Below are 27,641 nucleotides of genomic sequence, written 5' to 3'. Positions count from 1 at the left end.
AATACCATTTTGCAGTAACAATTCGGCTGTGTTTTAAATGAAGTAAGAGGAAGGCAAGAAGGAAATAGTTTGAAAGAAAGAGCTGTTAGATCTCCTGTGTTGCTGATAATATGAATTAAATTCTAGATCCCTGGACGTTGAAGGGAATGAGGAATAGTAGAAAGTACATAGTAGCAGACAGATGACCTTATGTTGCTCCTGTGTAGCTGTCCTGCATCTCATAGATGCTCAAATTACACTGAAGGGTGAAAATAAGTTCTTCCCCCTTTTACTACATTAAGGAAAAAGGATTTTGTCAAAAAATATTTTTGTGGAAAACAGATTATGTGTGTGTGTGTGTGTGTGTGTGTGTGTATGACAAACATATATGTATATGTATGCAGAAGACTTATAAAGATGGAAAATAAATAAGATTGTAATTTTGGAACTTTTTTGAAGATTTAGAAATAGAAAAATTTAAAATATTTTTCTGACATCCCAAAAAGACTAAAGCAGTCCTACTGTTTCTTCAGTCTGGGCTGTTAGGAGATTCTAAGAAAGTATATCTTAATTATTTGGAAATGAAATTATTGCTCATGGCTGGGCAAGGTGGCTCATGCCTATAATCCCAGCATTTCGGGAAGCCAAGGTGGGAGAGTCACTTGAGGCCAGGAGTTCAAGGCTGCGGTGAGCCATGATCATGCCACAGCACTCCAGCCTGGGCAACAGAGTGAGACCCTATCTCAAAAAAGAAAAAGAAAAATATTGCTCACAACCTTGAGGAGTCAGGGTCTGTCAGATGGAGGCAAAGCTGAATGATTAGAAGGAAATGTCATCATCCCTTAATCCCATCCACCAAGAGGAAAAAAACAAAATGAAAGAAAGCTGTAGGATTCTTCTACTGGTTTATGCATAGGTGCACATTACTAAATGAAAACTATGCTTTCAAGTTTTCGTAGTTGATTTTTATAGGCATTGTCCTCACTCACTGAGGAACTTAAGTTTTCTTTTCTGATCTTATGGGGTCTGGCATCTTCCTTGGAAAATTCTTAGACTTGAAAATCCCAGCACTGTTGCTGATGTGGAGTCCCAGATAGTGAGCTGTATAATAGGAGATTAAGTAGGAAGTTGAAGAACCCTCATACCCTTCCCTTACTTTTTTTCTTCCAGTAAGAAATTTAAAAAAAAAATTCTGTCTGGCCGTTAGGAGGCTCTCATTACAACCTGTTCATTTTAGCCTTCCCACATTATTTAATCAGTTTTTCCTGAACTTAGTTTTCCTTGCTACCATTTATTGAATACCTTTTGACTTCATATAACATGATATCATATGAATAAAACAGTATGCATATTTATTTTACCTTAAAATTGCAGGCTGTCCATCAGTTTATAACTCCGTCTCCTTTTGGGGTGTGAGTTATAGTCAGCAAATAGAATTCAGGTGTTTGAGTAATCTGCAATGACAGCGATGAACATTTCTCATAGCATGAATGCCCCTGTGAGCTCTTTTCGATGCTGATTTAAGAAAAGTCGACTTCAGTTAAAAACTGTCCCTCTCCTTGTCTGATTATCTTTCATCCTCCCATCTTCCATCCTTTCCTCCCCCGTCCTGTGTTTCCTCCCCCCTTCTCTTCTCCCATTCACTGTCAGGAAGGGCCACCTGCGAAGGGCCAGTTCAGCACAACTCGGCGCCGGCAGAGGCTAGCGGCAGCAGTGGCTACAACAGTGAGTGGATTTCAATCTCAAGTGGAAGTTTAATAAGAATGAAAACCTGTGTACAAGGGTGACCCCCCTGTCCTGATGGTGCCACTGGTGTGTGATGGTGTCACCAATCACATGCCAATCATGGCAGCATAGCTTTCGCATGTTCTCTGGCTGTCTTTGCATGGCAGGAGTCAAACACGGGTATTCCTTTTTACAATGGATAACTGTTATATAATCTAGTTCTTTTGCTATACGTGAAGACATAATTTAAGTCAAATTTGCAAAATTGAGTGCAGTGCCCCATGATGTGAGCTTTCCTTAAATTATTTTGTTTTTTTTTTTCTTTTTTACCATACTGATATTGGAACTTTTGCTAACTAATTTCTCTTTTCCTAAGAAAAGTCATGTTACTACAGACATAAATTGTGCTTCTTTTTGTAGCAGTGTGACTATTTGAAAAGGATGTGAGAATAAAGAAATGAGAGGGTAAGAAAAGGTGAATTTTGCTGTCATCTCTAAATGGCTACCCAAGTTACACTTAGCAAGGGAAAATTGTTTTCTGAAGAGAATATTGACATGAAAATTAGAAATTGTAGTGTGGAAATGACAAAAAAAAAAGGCAGTTTTATGGTATTTAATCCATATCTAGAGGTTTTTTTTTTCTGAGAGAAAATAGAATGGATATAAGGAGAGTAGAGAACATACTGAGGTTGATAAGGCAAATGGATAGTGAATGACTTGTCTACAGAATATAAAATAGAGTATCAAAACACAAGAACTCCTTGCTGGATAAAAGTCATTTAAAAAATGTGTTTAATCATGAGAGCCTATGAACTTCGTAAAATATAGATTACTGAGTTCATAGCAATCATAGATGTTAGTTTTTTGACTATTAGATAATACTTCCTTAATTAACAACAGTCTTGCTGTCACTAAGGGTGGAATGTATTTTAAGACTACAATTGCTGAAAAAAATATGAAAAAGTTTTGGCTGCATTACAGGAGAATGGATGCTGGTGTGAGGATTGGTGGCTGTCTACTTTATGATTAGTAATTGGCTCTTGCCTTATATCTGGGTGTTTAGCTAGACTGAGAAACAAATTTGCTTTTGATTATGAAATGAACCAATGACTTGGAATTTATTAGGGAACTGACTCTTAAACTCACAGTTTTGTAAACATTTGAACAAACAAATTATTGAAATAGCTTTCATGGTCCATGTATATCTTATGCAGGTATTCAAATGCAGATGAATAAATCCCATGACACTGATGTGGTAACAGATTCTGACAATAGATGCACATGTAATCAGTTCAGTATTATTAAAGGTAATTTTCCATTTATAAAATTAAGAAATACACATGGTTATTAGAGATAACAACTTAGTATGGAAAGGAACGGTCCATCATTTTATGAAAACACTGTTTTCTTAAGCAATATACATCTAAGACGCCATGCAGAGAAGTGATTCTGTCTCTTCTGTGTTAATTTTTTAAATTGCAGATACATACAGTGAATATAATAAAACTGAGATTAGTACCTATTTGAATAGAATGGGTTCATATTTTTAAAATTGGCAGTAGAAGGCCGGGCGCGGTGGCTCAAGGCTGTAATCCCAGCACTTTGGGAGGCCGAGACAGGCGGATCACGAGGTCAGGAGATCGAGACCATCCTGGCTAACACGGTGAAACCCCGTCTCTACTAAAAAATACAAAAAACTAGCCGGGCGAGGTGGCGGGCGCCTGTAGTCCCAGCTACTCAGGAGGCTGAGGCAGGAGAATGGCGTAAACCTGGGAGGCGGAGCTTGCAGTGAGCTGAGATCCAGCCACTGCACTCCAGTCCGGGCGACAGAGCGAGACTCCGTCTCAAAAAAAAAGAAAAAAAAAAAAATTGGCAGTAGAAGAGAAAAAGCTTTTAAAAGAAGAAATCATTAATGCTCATCTCTCAGGGTAGCTGTGACTATAGAAGTTATGAGAAAAACTTAGTGGTATGTAGTAAGAAAAGCTACTGGCAACATTTAATAATGTATTCAGGAATAACTAGGGGGACTGGCTACTCCAGGATCTATAGCTTTGTCTCCGTACCAAAATGCCACAACATCTAGCAGATGTTTCAGAAATTTATTCTTGATGACTCTTAGCGCTAGCATTCAGAATAGCCAACTCGCAACAGCAGCCAGACCCAACAGAACAGGAGACTGGAAAAAGAGAAATTCTGGCTCTTCCCCACGGAAGAACACTGAGGATCCCAATGCAGTCAGTACCCCCAAAGAATCCCTGTACGCATAGTGCAGAATAGCAACAGCAGGAGACTTTTCCCACTGGCTTGATGAGTCCTGTAAGCATAATATCTATCTTAGACCTACTGTGTAGACTTTCATGTCTACCATTGCTGAATTTCACTGTCAGCAAGTCCATTGTCAACTCATTTCGCTTTTGACTTCTTCATGGACAGGTGTTAAGAGCATCTCCTAATGCTACCAGAATATTCTAGGATCAGGCTTCCCTCCTGTCATAGGACTTCAAGAAGGCGTTGGATTTCTTTCCTGCACAGGGTGGAAAGGCCCAAATTGAGTGTTGAGGGTTCTCAGATATAAGCATGGAGAGCTGTAGGCAGCTCGCACTCCAACCATCACTGACAGAGAAACCAGTTACCACTTAGATTTTTGAATCCCATAATACTCAAATTGATGAATAAAAAGCTGAGTAAATAAGTCAATAAGTCCCCAGTCTGAACAGATATTCAATTGGGGTTAGATTAATACATCCCAATTTGTATTCTCAAAAGTCCTCAATTAAAATGACCCATTCTACATACCTCTTTTTAACAAAAAAAGACATACCAATATATAAACATTTTCAGTCAGAAGTATATGAAGATTAGTTCTCAATTTCCCAGGGAACCATCTGATTGCAATTTGATTGGAACATTCAAGTCTCTTTCCCTATGGGTAATATGCAAAACCACTTTTACTGTTTTAATAGCCAATTTAAGTTTCCATTATGTTCAAAATATAAATTTGTAACTTTTGTTTTTCTTCTCAGCATCTGACTCCAACATTTAATAGAGGAATAATAATTTATCTCAGGGACAAGTCTGGGTCCTTCCTGGACTCCCTGCTTTTCACTGCATAATGGCCTCCTATATAAGCTTCCTGCCAACTCTCATGGCCCCACTCCTCACCCACTCAAGGAAGAGACTCCTCTTCCAAGCCATGTGAGTCCTTGGAGTGTTGAGGGCACCTGAATGCAGATAAAATCCTTTTCCGGCCGGGCGCGGTGGCTCAAGCCTGTAATCCCAGCACTTTGGGAGGCCGAGACGGGTGGATCACGAGGTCAGGAGATTGAGACCATCCTGGCTAACACGGTGAAACCCCGTCTCTACTAAAAAAAAAAAAAAAAATCCTTTTCCATGATGCTCAACATATTACCAAAGACCCGCATTTATTTTTCTTAATGCTGTTCTAGTTCCTTATATCAGAAAACTGTATCATTAATTCTGAAAACTTCCAGATCTACCTATTTTTTTCACTCACAGTCTCTCCCCATGACCTCCTAATCTCCAGCAACTTTTCCATGGATTCTGTGTCCCTCAAGGGGCTGACTGCTCTTTCTAGATTTAGCATCACCACAGTTAGGGTCAGAACTTCCTTTCTCTATCTTCTGACATTCTGCCACATAAATACCATTCCTTTGTATGTATCCTAAAAGGTCCTCCATCCTTGTTATTATTAAGTTACCTGGACAGGATTCCAGCAGAGTATTGAACCCCAGCACTCCATTTTCTTAAATGGCTTATTGACCACTTCTGGGTCTCAAATATAGAATAGACAGAAATTTTCAGCCTGATAATATTGATAAACAAGCTGTTTAACAATCATCTCCCAGCCCAGTGTAGCCAAGTTCTCCAAAGAAGAAGGGTTCCTTTGATAACTCCAGATACCAAATGCTTCAAATAACATATATTAACATGCTTAGCTTAGCTGAATTTGGGGGGAAAGCTTCATGCTCACTTTCTTCCCCAGTAAGTCTTGGATATCTTTTAAGAGAAATAAATCCCTGCCAGGACAATGGTGCATCAGAAGGACGCTCTGTCTCAACTGCCCTCAACCTGCAGCTCAGGCCAGATATTTTGGTTCTTTCCAACTCTTCCATCTGTCCTCTAAATCCTTGGAGAAAAAGTGCCCTCTTCTCCTTCCCCCTTTCTCTCACCAAATATGTTAGGAATTTTAAAGCAAAAACCAAAAAATTAAAAAAGAAGAGGTCCTGACATACATATCCGTCAGAGGGTAATGGTTCCTTCCTCCCACAGCACATTCCCCGTTAGCTAGGGGGTGTGAATTATCCTATCAGTTACACAAAATTCCAACCTGTGGTGGAGTCTAAGAGTCTGGTTCTTGAAAATAATTGAATGCACATCTGTGCAATAAGAATTAGGGGGAAGTTGTTTGTGATCTGATTTGCAGGAAGAATTGGCATTTTCCTTTCCAGGAATGTTTGACTGACATTTGTAATGTTCGGGTAAAGCCTTCTTAAAGGGGAGGAAAAGGTGCTTTGCCTCCACCCATCAGGAGCCTAGTCCGTATCCAGCCTGGGCAAGGAAGTACCTCTAGCCATGTGGAAAAATCTATAGTAATATGACTTTTTCTACTTACTGCTTCTCAGTATTGGCCGGTTCATGAACCATGTGCATATATGTAATAGAGTTGTGTGTAACATACAAAGGTAAACCACAGTGATTTATATAATATATATTTCATTTACTAATATAAAATTTAATAAGTTAATTTCCAAAATAAGTGTGAGTCTCTTTAAGCCATTACTGTATTTACTATTAAGCCTGATTTGTTTTTTATTTAATGGCTACAGAGTAAGTGAATCTTCCGGTATATGCATCTCTTGAATTTTCACAGGTTTAGTAAGATCCTGCTCCAGGCTCAGATAGTCCAGACTGTAAGAGAAGGTCAGCTACATCATAGTTCAGACTGCTGTTTTTCTGCCAGTTATTTTTGAGGTGCAAGTATGAGTTCAGAGTTTAAGCTTGCCTGAGATTATGTCTTTTATTCCTGTCATTCTGTAGTCATTTCTCTCTGTAACAGTGAAAAATCGGTGAGTTTGTGGCAGTTCTAAATCAACAATGGGAAATGAGACTCCCTCTTCCCACCCCAACCGCCTGCAAAATAAATGAGTACTGAGTGTCTCCAAGTGTGTTATCAGAGAGGAATCTATTATTTTGAAGAATGGGAGAGGTCCTTTCTGTGTAGGAGAATGTGAAACAATGCACTGTTGCTCTTTAATAATTTGTGTCTTCCCCTTTCAGGTTCCTTTCAGTGCTACCATGTCACCAGTTCGCTTGCATTCTTCCAACCCCAACCTTTGTGCAGATATTGAATTTCAGACTCCCCCTAGCCACCTCACTGACCCTCTGGAAAGTTCAACAGATTATACAAAGCTGCAAGAAGAATTTTGTCTAATTGCACAGAAAGGTAACAACAAAAATAATGCGCCCTTTAAAGAAGCTCTCTTTGATGAAAGATTATGCTTTGTTCTTTTATCTTTGTCTTTGTGGTAATGATAGAAAGACTAAATGGTTTCATATAGTGGTTGAAGTTCTATATACAAAAATGCAACAGGACATGATGCTTGCCTGTTGGAAGATCACACATCACAGGTTTATAGTTTTGACTAAAGAAAGAAAGTGCCATGGGGGTGGGAGATAAATAAGTTATACGTAATCTGGCAAGATACTACTACTCAACATTTTTTCAATGTGTCTTAGTTATCATTTAATACGTATTTATTGGTTCTCGTTAGATTCTGTTTATTTCTTTTTTTATTAAATAATACTCATTTATTGGACTTTACAATTTGTGGGTTGGGAATTCAGGCAGGGCTCAGCTAAGCAGCGAAACCTCTGAGCCACGTGTCTTTGACTAGCCCCAGTCACTAGGATTCGGCTGCAGGCTGAACTGGGCTGAAAGACCCAAGGTGGCTTCCCTCCTGTGCCTAGGACGTTGGCAGGACAGCTGGAAGGCTGCACACAACTGTGTCCCCTTCCTCTCCATGGCAGTTTAGGGTTCCAAGAGCCTGGCAGTGGAAGCTGCTCGTCCTCTTCAAGGCCAGCTCTGGAACTGGTGTAGCATTCTACTTCCATTGTATTCTATTGGTCAAAGCCCTATAGGCCAGCTCAGATTTGAGGGGAAATTGATTCCACATTTGAGCCTCTTCTTTATGCTCTGTGGCTGATAATAACAATTTAATTTACACAACAAGCCTCATTGAAAATTTAACATAAAGAAGACTAGAGCAATATTAATTTGTTTATGTAACAGCATAGATTTATAGCCAGTAACTTCTACTTTGGGGAAGGAGGTGCAAAAGGTAGAGTGTGACCACAAATGTGGGAGTTGAATATATGAGTATGGCACAGCTGCTAAGGGAAGATGGTACTTTGGAAGGCAGCCCCAGGAAAACTTTATGTATTTGGTTGCAATTCTGAAGCTTCTAGGAAATTCAAGTATCAACAAAGCTTCTGTTGAATGATACATCACATTAACCAACTGAAAGAAAAAAACACATAATCATATCATTTGCAGAAAAAGCATTTATCAAAGTTCAATACCCTTTCTTGATTAAAAAGAACTCTTAATGGTTTAGGTATAGAAGGAAAGTTTCTCAACATATTATAATAAAGGCTGTTTATGAAAAACACACAGCTAACGTCACTTAGTGGGGAGAAATGGAAAGCTTTTCCTCTAAGATCTGGTACAAGGCAAGGTGGCCCACTCCTGCTTCTATTCAACATGGTACTGGAAGTACTATCAAGAGCAATTAGACAACAAAAAGAAATAAAAGGTATCCAAATCAGAAAGGAAAAAGTAATGATCTCTATTTGCAGATGACATGATCCCATGTTTAGAAAACCCCAAAGATGCCACCAAGAAACAGTTAGAGCTAATAAATGAATTCATTAAAGTTGCAGGATATACAATGAACATACAAAACTCTGTTATTCTATACACGAATAACAACATAGCTGAAAAAGAAATCAAGATCAATCCTATTTATGATAAAATAAAATACTTAGGAATAAATTTAACCAAGGAGTTGAAAAACCTGTACACTGAGAACTATAAAAAAAAATGATGAAAGAAATTAAAGAGGACACAAATAAACAAAAGATATTTCATGCTCATGGATCAAAAAGTTATGTTGTTATAATGTTCATACTTGCAGCCATAAAAAAGAACAAGATCATGTGTTTTGCAGGAAAATGGATGGAGCTAGAGGTTATTATCCTCAGCAAACTAACGCAGGAATAGAAAACCAAATACCACGTGTTCTCACTACAAGTCGGGGCTACATGATAACATCTTATGAACACAAAGAAGAAACAAGCAAAAAACACCAGAGCCTATTTGAGGGTGGAGGGTGGGAGGAGGGAGAGGAACAGAGAAGATGACTATTGGGTACTGGGCTTAATACCTGAGTGGTGAGACAATCTGTACAATGAACCCACATGACGCATGTTTACCTATGTAACAAACCGTCACCTGTTACCCCTAAACCTAAAATAACAGCTAAAAAAAGTTCATACTACCTAAAGAAATATATAGATTCAATATAATTCCTATCAAAATGCTAATGACACTCTTCTAAGATATAGGAAAAACAATAATAAAATTCACATGGGCACTCCATTCCAAGATGGCAGAATAGGAACAACTCCAGTCTGCAGCTCCCAGCGTGATCAACACAGAAAATGGGTGATTTCTGCATTTCCAACTGAGGTACCTGGTTCATCTCACTGGGACGGGCTGGACAGTGGGTGCAGCCCACGGAGGGTGAGCCAAAGCAGGGCAGGGCATCACCTCTCCCAGGATCCCAGGAAATGCAAGGGGTCAGGGGATTTCCCTTTCCTAGCCAAGGGAAGGCGTGACAGACTGTACCTGGAAAAATGGGACACTCCCACCCAAATACTGCACTTTTCCCAAGGTCTTGGCAACTGGCAGACAAGGAGATTCTCTCCCATGCCTGGCTTGGTGGGTCCCACACCCACGAAGCCTCACTCACTGCTAGCACAGCAGTCTGAGATCGAACTGCGAAGCGGCAGCCTGGCTAGGGGAGGGGCATCCACCATTGCTGAGGCTTGAATGGGTAAACAAAAGCCAGGAAGCTCGAACTGGGCAGAGCCCACTGCAGTTCAGCAAGACCTACTGCCTCTATAGACACCACCTCTGTGGGCAGGACATAGCTGAGAAAAAGGCAGCAGAAAACTTCTGCAGACTTAAACATGCCTGTCTGACAGTTCTGAAGAGAGCAGTGGCTCTCCCAGCATGGCGTTTGAACTCTGAGAACAGACAGACTGCCTCCTCAAGTGGGTCCCTGACCCCCGTGTAGCCTAACCGGGAAACACCTCCCAGTAGGGGCCAACAGACACGTCGTATAGGTGGGTGCCTCTCTGGCATGAAGCTTCCAGAGGAAGGATCAGGCAGCAATATTTGCTGTTCTGCAGCCTCCGCTGTTGATACCCAGTCAAATGGTCCGCAAACTCCAACAGACCAGAAGCTGAGGAATCTGACTGTTAGAAGGAAAACTAACAAACAGAAAGGAATAGCTTCAACATCAACAAAAGGGTCATCTACACCAAAACCCCATTTGTAGGTCACCAACATCAAAGACTAAAGGTGGATAAAACCACAAAGATGGGGAGAAACCAGAGCAGAAAAGCTGAAAATTCTAACAGCCAGGGCACCTCTTCTCCTCCAAAAGATCGCAGCTCCTCACCAGCAATGGAGCAAAGCTAGACAGAGAATGACTTTTATGAGTTGGCATAAGTAGGCTTTAGAAGGTCAGTAATAACAAACTTCTCCAAGCTAAAGGAGCATGTTCTAACCCATCACAAGGAAGCTAAAAACCTTGAAAAAAGGTTAGATGAATGGCTAAATAGAATAAATGGTGTAGAGAAGACCTTAAATGACCTGATGGAGCTGAAAACCATGGCACGAGAACTTCGTGACACATGCACAAGCTTCAATAGCCAATTCAATCAAATGGAAGAAAGGGTATCAGTGATTGAAGATCAAATTAATGAAATAAAGCAAGAAAACAAGGTTAGAGAAAAAAGAGTAAAAAGAAATGAACAAAGTCTCCAAGAAATATGTGAAAAGACCAAATCTACACTTGATAAGTGTACCTGAAAGTGACGGAGTAATGGAACCAAGCTGGAAAACACTCTTCAGGATATTATCCAGGAGAACTTCCCCAACCTAGCAAGTCAGGCCAACATTCAAATTCAGGAAATACAGAGAACACCACAAAGATACTCCTCGAGAAGAGCAACCCCAAGACAAGTAATTGTCAGATTCACCAAGGTTGAAATGAAGGAAAAAATGTTGAGGGCAGCCAGAGAGAAAGGTCTGGTTACCCACAAAGGGAATCCCATCAGGCTAACAGTAGATGTCTCAGCAGAAACCCTACAAACCAGAAGAGAGTGGGGGCCAATATTCAACATTCTTAAAGAAAAGAATTTTCAACCCAGAATTTCATATCCAGCCAAACTAAGCTTCGTAAGTGAAGGAGAAATAAAATCCTTTACAGACAAGCAAATGCTGAGAGATTTTGTCAACACCAGGCCTGCCTTGCAAGAGCTCTTGAAGGAAGCACTAAACATGGAAAGAAACAACCGGTATCGGCCACTGCAAAAACTTGCCAAATTGTAAAGACCATCATCGATGCTATGAAGAAACTGCATCAGTTAGTGGGCAAAATAACCAGCAAACATCATAATGACAGTATTAAATTCACACATAACAATATTAACCTTAAATGTAAATGGACTAAATGCCCCAATTAAAAGACATAGACTGGCAAATTGGATAAAGAGTCAAGACCCATCAGTGTGTATTTAGGAGACCCATCTCATGTGCAGATATACACATAGGCTCAAAGTAAAGGGATGGAGGAAGATCTACCAAGCAAATGGAAAGCAAAAAAAAAAGCAGGGGTTGCAATTCTAGTTTCTGAAAAACAGGCTTTAAACCAACAAAGATCAAAAGAGACAAAGAAGGCCATTAAATAATGGTAAAGGAATCAATTCAACAAGAAGAGCTAACTATCCTAAATATGTATGTACTCAATACAGGAGCACCCAGGTTCACAAGGCAAGTCCTTAGAGACCTACAAGGCGACTTAGACTCCCACACAATAATAATGGGAGACTTAACACCCCACTGTCAATATTAGACAGATCAATGAGACAGAAGGTTAACAAGGATATCCAGGACTTTGACTCAGCTCCGCACCAAGCAGACCTAATAGACATCTGCAGAACTCTCCACCCCAAATCAAGAGAATGTACATTCTTCTCAGCACCACATCACACTTATTCTAAAATTGACCACATAATTGGAAGTAAAGCACTCCTCAACAAATGTAAAAGAACAGAAATCACAACAAACCGTCTCTAAGACCACAATGGAATCAAATTAGGACTCAGGATTAAGAAACTCACTCAAAACTGTACAACTACATGGAAACTGAACAACCTGCTCCTGAATGACTACTGGGTAATTAACGAAATGAAGGCAGAAATAAAGATGTTCGTTGAAACCAATGAGAACAAAAACACGACGTACCAGAATCTCCGGGACACATTTAAAGCAGTGTGTAGATGGAAATTTATACCACTAAATGCCCACAAGAGAAAGCAGGAAAGATCCAAAAACCGACACCCAACATCACAATGAAAAGAACTAGAGAAACAAGAGCAAACAAATTCAAAAGCTAGCAGAAGGCACAAAATAACTAAGAACAGAGCAGAACTGAAAGAGATAGAGACACAAAAAACCCTCCAAAAAATTAATGAATCCAGGAGCTGGTTTTTTTTTTTTAAAGATCAACAAAATTGATAGACCACTAGCAAGACTAATAAATTAGAAAAGAGAGAAGGATCAAATAGATGCAATAAAAAACGATAAAGGGGATATCACCACTGAACCCACAGAAATACAAACTACCATCAGAGAATACTATAAACACCTCTATGCAAATAAACTAGAAAATCTAGAAGAAATTGATAAATTCCTGGACACATACACCTTCCCAAGACTAAACCAGGAAGAAGATGAATCTCTGAATAGACCAATAACAGACTCTGAAATTGAAGCAATAATTAATAGCCTACCAACCAAAAAAAGTACAGGACCAGATGGATTCATAGCCGAATTCTACCAGAGGTACAAGGAGGAGCTGGTACCATTCCTTCTGAAAATACTCCAATCAATAGAAAAAGAGGGAATCCTCCCTAACTCATTTTATGAGGCCAGCATCATCCTGATACCAAAGTCTGGCAGAGACACAACAAAAAAAGAGAATTTTAGACCAATATCCCTGATGAACATCGATGCGAAAATCCTCAATAAAATACTGGCCAACCAAATCCAGTAGCACATCAAAAAGCTTATCCACCATGATCAAGTTGGCTTCATCCCTGGGATGCAACACTGGTTCAACATACACAAATCAATAAACGTAATCCATTACATAAACAGAACCAATGCCAAAAACCACATGATTATCTCAATAGATGCAGAAAAGGCCTTCAACAAAATTCAACAGCCCTTCATGCTAAAATCTCTCAATAAACTAGGTATTGATGGAACATATCTCAAAATAATAAGAGCTATTTATGACAAACCGACAGCCAATATCATACTGAATGGGCAAAAACTGGAAGCATTCCCTTTGAAAACTGGCACAAGACAAGGATGCCCTCTCTCACCACTCCTATTCAACATAGTGTTGGAAGTTCTGGCCACGGCAATCAGGCAAGAGAAAGAAATAAAGGGTATTCAGTTAGGAAAAGAGGAAGTCAAATTGTCCTTGTTTGCAGATGACATGATTGTATATTTAGAAAACCCCATTGCCTCAGCCCCAAATCTCCTTAAGCTGATAAGCAACTTCAGCAAAGTCTCAGGATACAAAATAAATGTGCAAAAATCACAAGCATTCCTATACACCAATAACAGACAAACAGAGAGCCAAATTATGAGTGAACTCGGTTTCACAATTGCTACAAAGAGAACAAATACCTAGGAATACAACTTACAAGGGGATGTGAAGGACCTCTTCAAGGAAAACTACAAACCACTGCACAATGAAATGAAAGAGGACACAAACAAATGGAAGAACATTCCATGCTCATGGATAGGAAGAATCAATATAGTGAAAATGACCATACTGCCAAAGGTAATTTATAGATTCAATGCCATCCCCATCAAGCTACCAATGACTTTCTTCACAGAATTGGAAAAAACTACTTTAAAGTTCGTATGGAACCAAAAAAGAGCCCTCATTGCCAAGACAATCCTAAGCAAAAAGAACAAACCTGGAGGCATCATGCTACCTGACTTCAAACTATACTACAAGGTTACAGTAACCAAAACAGCATGGTACTGGTACCAAAACAGATACATAGACCAATGGAACAGAACAGAGGCCTCAGAAATAACACCACACATCTACAACCATCTGATCTTTGACAAACCTGACAAAAACAAGAAATGGGGAAAGGATTCCCTATTTAATAAATGGTGCTGGGAAAACTGGCTAGCTATATGTAGAAAGCTGAAACTTGATCCCTTCCTTATGCCTTATACAAAAATTAATTCAAGCTGAATTAAAGACTCAAATGTTAAAACCATAAAAACCCTAGAAGAAAACCTTAACAATACTATTCAGGACATAGGCATGGGCAAGGACTTCATGACTAAAACACCAAAAACAATGGGAACAACAGCCAAAATAGACAAATGGGATCTAATTAAACTAAAGAGCTTCTGCACAGCAAAAGAAACTACCATCAGAGTGAACAGGCAACCTACAGAATAGGAGAAAATGTTTACAATCTACTCATCTGACAAAGTCCTAATATCCAGAATCTACAAAGAACTCAAACAAATTTACAAGGAAAAAACAAACAATCCCGTCAAAAAGTGGGCGAAGGTTATGAACAGACACTTCTCAAAAAAAAGACATTTATGCAGCCAACAGACACATGAAAAAATGCTCATCATCACTGGTCATCAGAGAAATGCAAGTCAAAACTACAATGAGATACCAGTCTCATGACAATTAGAATGATGATCATTAAAAAGTCAGGAAACAAGAGATGCTGGAGAGGATGTGGAGAAATAGGAACGCTTTTACACTGCTGGTGGGAGTGTAAATTAGTTCAGCCATTGTGGAAAACCATGTGGTGGCTCTTCAAGGATCTAGAACTAGAAATACCATTTGACCCAGCGATCCCATTACTGGGTATACACCCAAAGGATTATAAATCATGCTACTATAAAGACACATGCACGTATATGTTTATTGTGGCACAATTAACAATAGCAAATGTTAATAACCAACCCAAATGTCCACCAGTGATAGACTGGATTAAGAAAATGCGGCACATGTACACCATGGAATACTATACAGCCATAAAAAAGGATAAGTCCATGTCCTTTGCAGGGACATGGATGAAGCTGGAAACCATCATTCTCAGCAAACTATCACAAAGACAGAGAACCAAACACCACATGTTCTCACTCATAGGTGGGAATTTAACAATGAGAACACTTGGACACAGGGCAAGGAATGTCACACACTGGGGCCTGTCCAGGGGTGAGGGGCAGGGGTAGAGATAGCATTAGGAGAGATACCTAATGCAAATGATGATGGGTGCAGCAAAGCAACATGGCTTATGTATACCTCTGTATCAAACCTGCATGTTGTGCCATGTACCCTAGAATTTAAAGTGTAATAAATTCAAAATATGAAAATAGAAAATTCACATGGAACCACAAAAGAATTTGATAACCAGAGCAACCTGGGGGGAAAAAAACAAAGTTGAAAACATCATGCTTTCTGATTTAAAATTATATTAGAAAGCTATAGTAATCAAAATAGTAGGTTATTGGCTTAAAAACAGATACATTGACCACTGGAACAGAAAAGAGAGCCTCAAGATAAATCCAAACATATATGATCAACTAATTTTCAAAAAAGACACCAAAAAGACACAATGAGAAAAGGATAATTTGTTCAATGAAAGATGCTGAGAAAACCAGATTTCCACATGTAAAAGAATGAAATTGGACCCTTATCTTACACCATACACAAAAGTGAACTCAAAATAGATAAAAGACCTAAATGTAAGACCTGAAACTATAAAACTCCTAGAAGAAAATGTAGAGCAGAAGTTCCTTGACATTGTTCTCGGCAATGGATTTCTTAGATATAACACCAAAAATTCAGGCTAAAAAATCAAAACTAAATAAATGGAAAATTTCAAATTAAAAACCTTTTTGTGTAAATTTTTAAAAATAAGCTTCTGCACAGCAAAGAAAACAGTCAACAAAATAAAAAGATAACCTACAGAATGGGAAAAAATATTTGCAAACCGTGTATCAGATAAGGGGTTAATATCCAGGATGTATAAAGAACTCATACAACTCAATAGGAAGAAAACATATAACCTTTACTTGAGGCCAGGAGTTCGAGACAAGCATGAGCAACATAGTGAGACTCCATCTCTACAAAAAATAAAATTAAAAAATTAGCCAGGCATGGTAATGTGTGCCTGTAGTCCTAGCTACTTGAGAGGCTGAGGTGGGAGGATCACTTAAGCCCAGGAGTTAGAGGTTACAGTGAGCTATGATCAGGCCACTGCACTCCACAATAGACAATAGAGTGAGACCTTGTCTCATCAAAATTAAATAAATAAAAATATTTTTTTAAAAGAAAACATATAACCTGACTTTAAAATGAGCAAAGGATCTGAGTAGATACTTCTCCAAAGATGACATAAGAATGACCAACAAGTACATGAAAAGGTGATCAGCATCACTAATCATTAGGGAAATGCAAATCAAAACCACTATGCACCACCACCTCACACCTGTTAGGATAGCTATGAAAAAGACAAGACAAGCGTTGGCAAGGGTGTGGAGAAAAGGAAACCTTTGTACGCTGTTGTTGGGAATGTACATTGGTGCAGTCATATACACTGGAAAACAGTACAGAGATTCTTAAAAGAATTAAAAATAGAACTACTATATGACCCAGCAGTCCCTCTTCTAGGCATATATCCACAGGAAATGAAATCACCCTGTTGTAAAGTTATCTGCACTCACATGTTCATTGCATCTGTCAGTGGACAAATGGATAAAGAAACTGTGGTACACACATACACAATGGAGTATTATTCAACCTTCAAGAAGGAAGCGATCCTGCCAATTGCCATAGCAATAGATCATGAATCCCTTGTGATCCTGCCATTCTCCCCCTGTAAATTCAGCCACTCTATTTTACACTAAAAATTTCCACTTTTATAAATACCTTTCTCAAATAAGGAAATACCTATTTTTAGAATACTTTGCGTATTATAGGAACTCTGTTATCATAAAAATAGATGTTAGAAAGTCAACATTTTGTAGTTCATGATTGAAGACTGCCTCAGATTTTACCAATGCTAATTTGTTAGGTATGTACCAAATGGGGAGGGGGTGTTGTTTTTATTGTTGCTTTTAAATCAAAGCACTTTAACAAGATATTCCTGTCTGAGAAAGTAACGCAAGTGCTGTTCTTTTTTTTTTTTTTTTTTTTTTTTTTGAGACGGAGTCTCGCTCTGTCGCCCAGGCTGGAGTGCAGTGGCCAGATCTCAGCTCACTGCAAGCTCCGCCTTCCGGGTTTACGCCATTCTCCTGCCTCAGCCTCCTGAGTAGCTGGGACTACAGGCGCCTGCCACCTCGCCCGGCTAGTTTTTTGTATTTTTTAGTAGAGACGGGGTTTCACCGGGTTAGCCAGGATGGTCTCGATCTCCTGACCTGGTGATCCGCCCGTCTGGGCCTCCCAAAGTGCTGGGATTACAGGCTTGAGACACTGCGCCTGGCCGCAAGTGCTGTTCTTAACGGCATATCATTTCCTGCCTCCAAGGGAACTGGTCAAAACTTCTTGATCAGCCTGCTGTTTTATGTTGGCAGAATGCATAAAATGCTCTTTTTGGGTGCATGCTTTAGAAAATAGTTTTTGGATAGTTCTAAATGATTTACATGAGACTTTGTGCTACACAGAACTACTCAAATATGATAATCAAATATGGCAAGTAAACTTGTTCCCTATTATTTCTAGGGATTATTAATTAATTTCTAAATCTTGATACTTTGCATTGGTCTTGATATTTTACATGCTACTTCCAAATTTTTGTTGGTGTATCTGGTATAAAAACCAAATTTTGGCCGGGCGCGGTGGCTCAAGCCTGTAATCCCAGCACTTTGGGAGGCCGAGACGGGCGGATCACCAGGTCAGGAGATCGAGACCATCCTGGCTAACACGGTGAAACCCCGTCTCTACTAAAAAATACAAAAACTTAGCTGGGCGAGGTGGCGGGCGCCTGTAGTCCCATCTACTCGGGAGGCTGAGGCAGGAGAATGGCGGGAAGCCCGGGAGGCGGAGCTTGCAGTGAGCTGAGATCCGGCCACTGCACTCCAGCCTGGGGGACAGAGCGAGACTCCGTCTCAAAAAAAAAAAAAAAAAAAAAAAAAAACCGAATTTTTCACTCTGATCAATTGCCATTGTAATACTTGTGTGGAGTATAGATATTCTGATAAAGATTCCTTTTGAAGGCTAATTTTTAATTAGACCATTACATAGCCTTTCCAGAAAAATGTCTATTTGTGAGTGAATGTCTGGAGAAATTTATAATGTTGTGTATTCTTTCTGCACATATCTAACAGTTTTTTCTCACTTTTCTCCCCACCCAGTACATTCTCTTTTGAAGTCTGCATTTAATAGCATAGCTATAGAGAAGGAGAAGCTGAAGCAGATGGTTTCCGAGCAGGATCACAGTAAAGGCCACAGCACGCAGATGGCACGGCTCCGACAGTCACTGTCTCAGGTAGACGAGAGTGTGTGTTTGCATGTACATGACACACTCCCTACCCTGTAAGACGAAAGATCAAAAGTTGGGGAGCTGGCAGGGAGGTGGCTAGTCATGGGGATAGTACAGTTTGCAGAAATTCCCCCAAAAGACTGCAGTGTCGGTATTAGATTGTATTACTTTTCTTCCCCAAAATGTCAAGGTAAGAGTGAAAATAAACCAAACTTGTTTGTAAGCATATAATGGTAATTTTGGCCAGTTGAACACTTAATGCTTCTCTAAGGTCATTTATAAGGTAGCCCCTTATTTTAAAAAAAGAATCATGCGTTTATTTGACCTATACATCTGAAATGTGTTCCAGGATATATTCAGTCCAATAGTAAATATTTTTTTAAAAGGTACTAGATCTTCCGCACTTAGTATTTTTCCCACTTACATCTTAATCTGTTGAAAATTACTGATTACTATCACCCATTTTTTTCTTTTCTGATTTGCACTCTTGAGGTTTTCTTCCTAAGTTATGCTTCCTGAACTAGACTTTTCTATTTCAATATATATTATAGAGTTGATCTTATTAATACTAATCAAATCCCTATGTATCTATATCAAAGTTGAAATTTCTGATAAAAATCCTTTAGAGCTGTGCTTATGCTTTTTTCAACTGTGTAGTTCCTTAGAAGTATTTTCTTTAGACTGTAAATGCTCTGACTTTAACTCCTTTGAGAATTCAATGTTGTAATGTGATTTTGTGAGAACTCGGTGTTTATATAAAATATTATTCGCTTCCTGGTGCCTTGGATCAGAGTGAAGGAGCAAGCAAATCCTGGGTAAGTGGTTCTCCGTGTGGAGCAGATCCTGCTTGAACAGTTTCCCTCAGTCCCTAAAAAGTAGACTTACACTGTGTCACCATGTTTTATGTCCCTGAACTGTCGGCGTATTTTGAATGTTAAGTTTCATGTCATGGATGTTGTTATCTGGGCCACACTTTCTTCATTATCCATGAAACACTGTCAGCTGAGGGGCATATGCTGCTTCCAGTACAAAGTCAGGGGTCTCAGGAGCATGAGCGTGAAAATCCGCTATGATTCTGCCAGTCTGCAGAGGGCTTTATTTAGAAGAACATTTTAATGGCTTTCCCTGGACCCTTCTCATGTTATGGATAGGTCGAACACTCAGTTGACATTAACTGATCTTCCAAATCATTATTCTGAAAGTATTGTGAATCAGAAAGATCAAAATAATGGTCGAGTAAACATTCAAATGTCATCCTGTAAACATATAAAATACATTCTTGTCCCCCTAAATGTTGCAACGGTTCCTTCAGATGTATTTAGTGATGGAGGCTTAGAGATAGAAGTCGAGCTTTACTAAGAAAAACAAGAAAACATTTGTTTCTTGCTTACCTGCTTGCTTGCTTTTATTTGCTTGTAGGTGAAACAGAGAATGGTAAATAGAGATGTTGGGTCGGGCTTCAGGTGAAATTAGAAATAATTATGAAGAGAAATCTTACAACAGTTATTCATTTGTTCATTCCCTTATTCATTGTATTCCATTCAGGTGACTATATGCTAGGTATTATGCAAGGTACAGAACACCACGGTAAAAGTAGCCCTGGCCATGTTCCCAGCAAGCTCATGATCTGATTCGTGAGATGAGCAGGAAACAGTGAAATGGAGCACGCCGTAGTACATTCACAGCAGTACATGGTGGTGCAGATTTCCAGGGCTCTGTTTGCTCAGAGGAATGGGAGATCCCTGAGCTGAGAGCAGAGCCACAGATCAGGCTTCTTGGAGGAATCAGACCTTCAACCTGGCCTGAATAGACAGCAACCGCTCACAAGGAAGGGCCGGATGCTAATATGACAAAAGTAAAATAGAGCAAAATTTGATTAATTGTGCTTCCTTCGGGTTAAAATATTTCCCTCTCTTGTCAAAACATATTTATTTGCATCTAAAGGTAGAGCCTCAATAGATTTTTGTTGGATTATTTGTTATTGTTATTTATTTTTACAAAAAAATCTCAATTTTAGCCTTGAAAGATGTGAAAATAATTTGGAACTATTAAGTTTCAAATAGACTGTTACAGCCTATCCAACAGATAATTCAGTGTTTGCAGTTGTGTGTCATCCCAGCATTTTGGTGATGTTCACATTCCCATGTGTGTCCATGCCCTCCCCTCGGGGTAGTCGCCCTCCCCTCGGGGTAGTCGCACCCCCACTGGCTATCTATTCCCATCACCTCTAAGTGTGGACTCCTTTTTGGAAACCACAGCAGCCTTTGCTTAAGGTATTTAAGTTTACTGACAGTTCACTCCTTTCTAACAAATTGCTATTCATGGTTAGGCCGTGGGAGAGATGTCTGGAGAATGACAGGTAGTTCGTAGTGGAAGAAGTATGAGATGAACAAGGAAGAATTACTCTTAAGAGTAGCTGATTAAGTAGGCAAGAACCAGCTCATCAGGGACTACACAAAGGGTTTTGGATTTATCCTGTCAGTGAAGGGAGGGCTTAACAATTTTAACTGGTAAATGATAATGCCAGAAATTAGAATTATTAGGGCATATTTTTGCATATTAGAAAGATTACTCTGGTACAGTGTGGAGGGTAGGTGGAATTGGGAGGCAAGACTAGTTTGACAGATTCTTATGGTATTTGAGATAATTTGAGAATAGCTTGTACACTTGGGATAATATTCCTAAACTGAGGAAGTGCCATGCCAGCATTGGTAGAAGGAGGGAATACATTTCAAAGACACCCAGGAGGGAGAATCAGCATGGCTTGGAGATCAGCAGAATATTAGAAAGGGACAAGAACACAAAATCAAGACAGTCCAGGGTTTTTACTTGGATAACTGGGTATGTGAAAGTTATTTTCCCCAAGGTGGGACTATAAGAGGAGCTGGTTTGCTTTAGGTATATGATGATGGATTTCTGTGGAGATTGAGGTGTCTGTGGGGCATTTTACAGGCAATTAGATATTTATGTCTAGAGCTCAGAAGACAGGTCTAGGCTAGAGAGGAAGATGGATGCCCCTGCATACCAGGGCAGTTATAGATGTTGATGAATTGCATTGCAGTCAGAATAAAAGGGTCAGTGGTGCTCCTGCTGCTATAGAGAACATTAACATTTAAACAACAGGCCGGCCGGGCGTGGTGGCTCACGCCTGTAATCCCAGCACTTTGGGAGGCCGAGATGGGTGGGTCATGAAGTCAGGAGTTCGAGACCAGCCTGGCCAACAGGCAAAACCCCGTCTCTACTGAAAATACAAACATTAACTGGGCGTGGTGGTGGGCTCCTGTAATCCTAGCTATTTGGGAGACTGAGGCAGGAGAATCACTTGAACCTGGGAGACAGAGGTTGCGGTGAGCTGAGATCGTGCCATTGCACTCCAGCCTGAGCAAAGAGAGAGCGAAATCCCATCTCAAAAAGAAAAAAAAAAAGGCCAAGTGGCCAGGCGCGGTGGCTCGCACCTTAATCCCAGCACTTTAGGAGGCCAAGGCTGGTGGATCACCTGAGGTCAGGAGTTTGAAACCAGCCTGGCCAACATGGCAAAACCCCATCTCTACAAAATGTAAAAATTAGCCAGGCTTGATGGCACATGCCTGTAGTCCCAGCTACTTGGAAGGCTGAGGCAGGAGAATTGCTTGCACCCAGGAGGCAGAGGTTGCAGTGAGCCGAGATCACTCTAGCCTGGGCAACAGAGCAAGACTCTGTCGCAAAAAAGTAAAATAAAATAAGACAGGCCAAGAAAGAGAAGCCATTGATGGAGACTCAGGGGAAGCAGCCAAAGGATTTAGAAGTGATGACCATTGAGACCAAGGGGAGTTTCAATAATCTCAGGAAGGAAAAGGTTAACGGAATCCAATTTAGTAGCAACCAATATATAGACTGACCATTAGCCCTGGAATTTGGCAGTCTCAGCATCTTTATATCTTGACAAAAAGGGCCAGCAGATAAGGAAATAGTGAGGGCAGAAAGCAACTGATCAGCCCTCCTCATTGGCCAACTCTCTTCTCGCTGTCCCTCTTTTAATGTAGCGCTTAAGATTGATCAAGTACTAATTAGCTTGAGTACATTGAGACCATTGTTCTCCTTGTTCTGAGTATGTTTTTGAATTAGTATAACTTCACATTATAGTGTCATTATAGGCAGCCTAAAGACATGGTTGATCCGTATTCAAATGTCATCAGTTAAACTCCCAGATATTTTTCTGGGGTCCAGAGAAAAAGCCAGGTGTCCCTCAGAGAGGGGAGGAGGGAGAGAGACTGAATTTAAATAACATCTTTAGGACAAGCACAGTGGCTTATGTCTATAATCCCAATTCTTTGGGAGGTGGAGGCAGGAGAATTCCTTGCACCCAGGAGTTCAAGATTGCAGTGAGCCATGATACCACCACTGCACTCCAGCCTGGGCAACAGAGCAAGATCCTGTCTCTAAAGCAAACAAACAAATTTATTTAGTAGTCCAAAACTTTTAAAGCTTATGTTTTATTTGACATAAGTCCTATTTGATGTATGTCTATGATTAAAGTGCTGCATTTCAACAAGGCTTTAAGTATATCAGACTCAGCAAATTTTATCATCTTTTTCAAAGGCACATAGTAGATAAAATACTTGAAATTAGCATTTTTACAACATGCTCAGCATAAATTGTTACCTGCCTTGAGCAACCAACAATTTGCACAGTCTAATGAATTGCTCTTCTTAAGTAATATTACTTCGACTAGCCTGGCCAACATGGTGAAACCCCGTCTCTACTAAAAATACAAAAAAATTAGCTGGGTGTGGTAGCAGGTGCCTGTAATCCCAGCTACTTGGGAGGCTGAGGCAGGAGAATTGCTTGAACCCAGGAGGCAGAGGTTGCAGTGAGCCAAGATCATGCCATTGCACTCCAGCCTTTGCGACACAGCAAGACTCTGTCTCAAAAAAATAAAATTAACTAAAGTAGTATTACTTCTCCGATCCATATGTACACAAAAACATATGTAATTCTGTTATTTAACCCCTATGAAACTTTTACACTTGAGGGAGCCTAGATGTTGGACCCAAGCCTGTAGGACAGGGTATTTTATGTGGCATCTATCCCTTATAAATGACTTTATTTCACATCAGCTATAATTTCATATCTTTTTTTGTTTGTTTTTTGGAGGCAGTCTTGCTCTGTTGCCCTCTTTGGAGTACAGTGACGCAGTCTCAGCTCACTGCAACCTCCACCTCCCAGGTTCAAGTGATTCTCCTGCCACAGCTTCCCAACTAGCTGGTATTACAGGCATGTGCCACCACGTCTGGCTAATTTTTTGTATTTTTAGTAGAGATGGGATTTCACCATGTTGCCCAGGCTGGTCTCAAACTCCTGTCCTCAAGTGATCCTCCCACCTCGGACTCCTGAAGTGCTGGGGTTATAGGCATGAACCACTGCACCCAGCTTATGTCTTGTTTAATGCAGTACCCTGAACACCAAAATGAAATAGTCTGTAATAAGACTAAGGCAACCTCAGCACCCCAGATTACCATAATAATAAAAATCCAACTCATCTTCAGCCTATCTTCAATACATTACACTTTATCACTGTTACTAGTTTGATTCCTGGCCCCAGAAATTCTGCACAGCTTGTGTTAAATGCAGTGAGAGTTGGGCTCATATAAATGTGAATAATGGAATGTGACCCATCTATTCCAGCTAGAATCACTGTATTTTATTAAATCAAGATGCCATCAGTTGTTACATGCATCATCATTTTGTGCATTACTGAGAAAGGGAAAAAAACACACTGTCAATTGAACTGACACAGTGCTTCAGAGGCGGTGAAAATGGGGGGATATGTGCATCTTAGAATCAGCGAAATGTAGTAAATATGAGAATTGAAGCAAAAAAATTGCTTAACATACTATATAGTAGCATAATCTAAAATCTCAGTCATATCTGTCATCCTCTCTGTCCACAACATTTCACATACCCAAATAATTATTCCGTGATGAAATAAAAGTTGCAAATGTATTTGTTTATTCCTGAATTTCATAGTTCCCTGAGACTCGGCCAAATTTGTTGTATGTGAAGATACTCTTTATAGCATCCTTATATCTTCTTTAAACTTTAAATTGTCGTCATTTTGAACATAATTTGGCAATATTTATTAAAAGCCTTAAAATGTTTTTACCCTTTTACCCTGTAAGTCCATGGCTGATATGTCTATTAATGCTGAAATTTAGAAAACAATCATGCACATATTCATGGCAGTATTATTTGTACTAGTAAAAATCAGTAACAGCATAAGTGTCCAATAGTAGGAAATACTTGCTGATGCAACTATTAAAATTATGTGTGTGAAGAGTTTGAAACAAAATAACTGCTTATGTGCAAAGAATAAGGGGCAGATACAGTATGTAAACTGTGCACCCACTAAGCAATATTTAAAAATACAGAGGAAAAAAATCTAGAAAGAAATGGGCCAAACTACTAACAGTCGGGTAGTAAGATGCATTTTTTAAAACTTTTTCTATATTTTGCATTTTCCAAATATACTTTAATGGTATTTTTGTAATTGAAAAAACAAGTGATTTTTAAGAGAAACCCAGGATTTGGTTTTTGACAGCTCTAGCTTTGACAGTTTCCATGCTCATTTTCTCATTCCTTTTGAACCAGTTTTATTTTTATCTAAAGGGTTTAAATTTATGATGATTTCATCTTGCCATATGTTTCATATCCTTCTCCAGCCATTAGGCTTCTATGTTTTTCTCATAGAACCCACAGTTCCATTTAGTAAAATGTTTATGCCAGAGTCTCACCCAGCCTAAGATAAATCTTCACCTAGGAATTACCTGCCAGGGTTGATGAATGGTAGTTAGTAGCTAAGGAGGTGGCAATTTAGGTAATTGATTCTGGCTCAAATCTTTAAGACAGTAACTTATTTTATACATTGGAAAGGAATTGTGCATTTCTTGGATATATTAGACTTGAAATGTGCATAAGGGACATGAGGTGTGGGGAAATGAGCATGCATTGTAGTTTTTAGTGCAATCCAAGCTCAGTAAAGCAAGTGGTGAGAATATGCATAAAATCTGCTGAGTGAAGAATCTGTGCCCAGTTCCTGGCTTCAAGGTGCTTCCTCCCTGTTAGGCCTTTGGTCCTGTATGCCACTAACAGCAATTTTACTGCCGACAAGTCTCCACGGCTCTTCTTTCTCATTGGCTGGAACCAGGGGCTGGTCCTCTGCCTCCTTTTTCCTTGCTTATGCCACTGCTCACTCCTCTTGGGTACATTCCCTACTTTATTTCTGCCATCTTCTAGGCCCTTTTCTGTTGTCACGAAGAGCATCATTTCCCTGACAATACTTGTCCCAAAGTTTCCATGATATTATTATAGAAACATGGTATTATTAGATAAAAATAATTTTCAGGGTAGGAAATAATAAATGTAGACCTAAGCACCACCTGAAAGCTCATGGCACTTGGTTGCAGCAAACTTCATAAACAGCCTGTACGATCAAGGCAAAAGGAGGAGGATGCGCAGAAAGGGGCTGTTGCATGCTCAGTTGCCGGCTTACACTTTTCACCACTGGGGTTGCCAGAGTGGGAACGGTCTTGATTTCCATGCTTCCTGCGCTATGTAACAGCTACTCTTTTCTACCACTGCATAGATATTATTAATAAAATGATGTATTTTAAACTTTTAGCTTTGAACTCAACATGCTTAACATCTGGCTTCAAATCATAGCAGCAGAGATGAGTCTTCTACTTTTGTCTCAATTCTAAAAGTGATTAAAATAAGAACTAGCAAAATGCATCATTGTGTAGTTAAAATGGAACCAAACTGTTTTGTTTTGGCACAGTGTTAACATTTTGGCAGGAGAGTGTAATTCTTTGCCAGTAGTGGTGAACTACAGCAGATCTTTGGCTTTGAGTATTTGCCATCATTAAAAAAAAATGGTTTTGAAGTTTGAAAAATTTACATTAAAACATTTACATTAAAAAATTTAAGAAATAAAAGTACTTCTATTTTTCTTCAGCTTAATAAAACATACTTTTTTTTTTTTTTTTTGAGACACAGTCTTTCAGTATTGCCCAGGCTGAAGTGCAGTGACACAATCTTGGCTCAGTGCAACCTCCACCTCAAGAGTTAAAGTGATTCTCCTACCTCAGCCTCCTGAGTAGCTGGGACTGTAGACGTGTGCCACCTCACCCAGCTAATTTTTGTATTATTAGTAGAGTTGGGGGTTTCACCATGTTGGCCAGGCTGGTCTCGAACTCCTGACCTCAAGTGATCCATCTGTCTTGGTCTCCCAAAGTGCTCAGGTTACAGACATGAGCCACCATGCCTGGCTTTCATCTTAATAAGAAATACTTTAAGATTTCTCTCTTTTGCTCCCATGCTACTCTTTTTGCCGTCAATGGAAGAGAGAACAGGGTTTCAATAGTAAGAGAATTAAGTAAGAACATAGGTGATAAAACTCTCTCCAGACCATCCCAGCGAATGCGAAAGTAAACTTTGCATAGAATGTAAAAATACCTTGAGTGTGCTCTTATCAGAGAGCCAAATACTGATGATTTGCCCCATGAAGTATAGAAATTCCTATGAACCATATTGTAAGCATCAGAAAATCCCCAAACCCAGAATTATTTTTGCACTATTCTGGATGCTAGTTCATCTTCATAATGATAACCAAGAGGCACTGTGTAGGATTCTGACTTAGCGTTTCAATCAAATTTGTATGTTTATTTAATACAACCCCAGAAAGGTTAAATAACTTGGTGAAGACTACTTAGCCCTGAGATCAAGGGAACCTGATCTTCTGACTCCCAGGCCAGAATTTTTGTTTTTCACATCACATCTAAGAAAAAGAATAAATTATATTTAATTTAAAAACCTCTTAGTTCATTTCTTACTGACATTAATGGCGAGATGTTAGACTGTGATTCTGGGCTGGGCAGGGTAACTCCGGCCTGTAATCCCAGCACTTTGGGAGGCTGAGGCCAGAGGATCACTTGAGGTCCGGAGTTTGAGACCAGCCTGGTGAACATGGCAAAACTTCATCTCTA

General features: G+C 39.6%; 1 protein-coding gene across 4 annotated transcripts in view; it reads left to right on the top strand.

The window, feature by feature from the left end:
- The window catches only part of OSBPL6 (oxysterol binding protein like 6), a 201,845-nt gene that overhangs the window by 148,179 nt on the left and 26,025 nt on the right, over positions 1 to 27,641 (top strand). For 2 of the 4 annotated variants that reach the window (XM_010382503.2, XM_010382491.2), the window contains exons 11-13: positions 1,630 to 1,704; positions 7,003 to 7,168; positions 18,494 to 18,627. In XM_010382503.2, the coding sequence (XP_010380805.2) occupies positions 1,630 to 1,704; positions 7,003 to 7,168; positions 18,494 to 18,627 (375 nt within the window). The remainder of the gene's footprint in view (positions 1 to 1,629; positions 1,705 to 7,002; positions 7,169 to 18,493; positions 18,628 to 27,641) is intronic. The other 2 variants (XM_030917077.1, XM_010382496.2) reach the window with 1 other exon arrangement.

Source organism: Rhinopithecus roxellana, chromosome 14 (assembly GCF_007565055.1).
Source record: "Rhinopithecus roxellana isolate Shanxi Qingling chromosome 14, ASM756505v1, whole genome shotgun sequence".
Taxonomy (NCBI): Eukaryota; Metazoa; Chordata; class Mammalia; order Primates; family Cercopithecidae; genus Rhinopithecus; species Rhinopithecus roxellana.
This window is presented reverse-complemented; position numbering and strand designations above follow the sequence as displayed.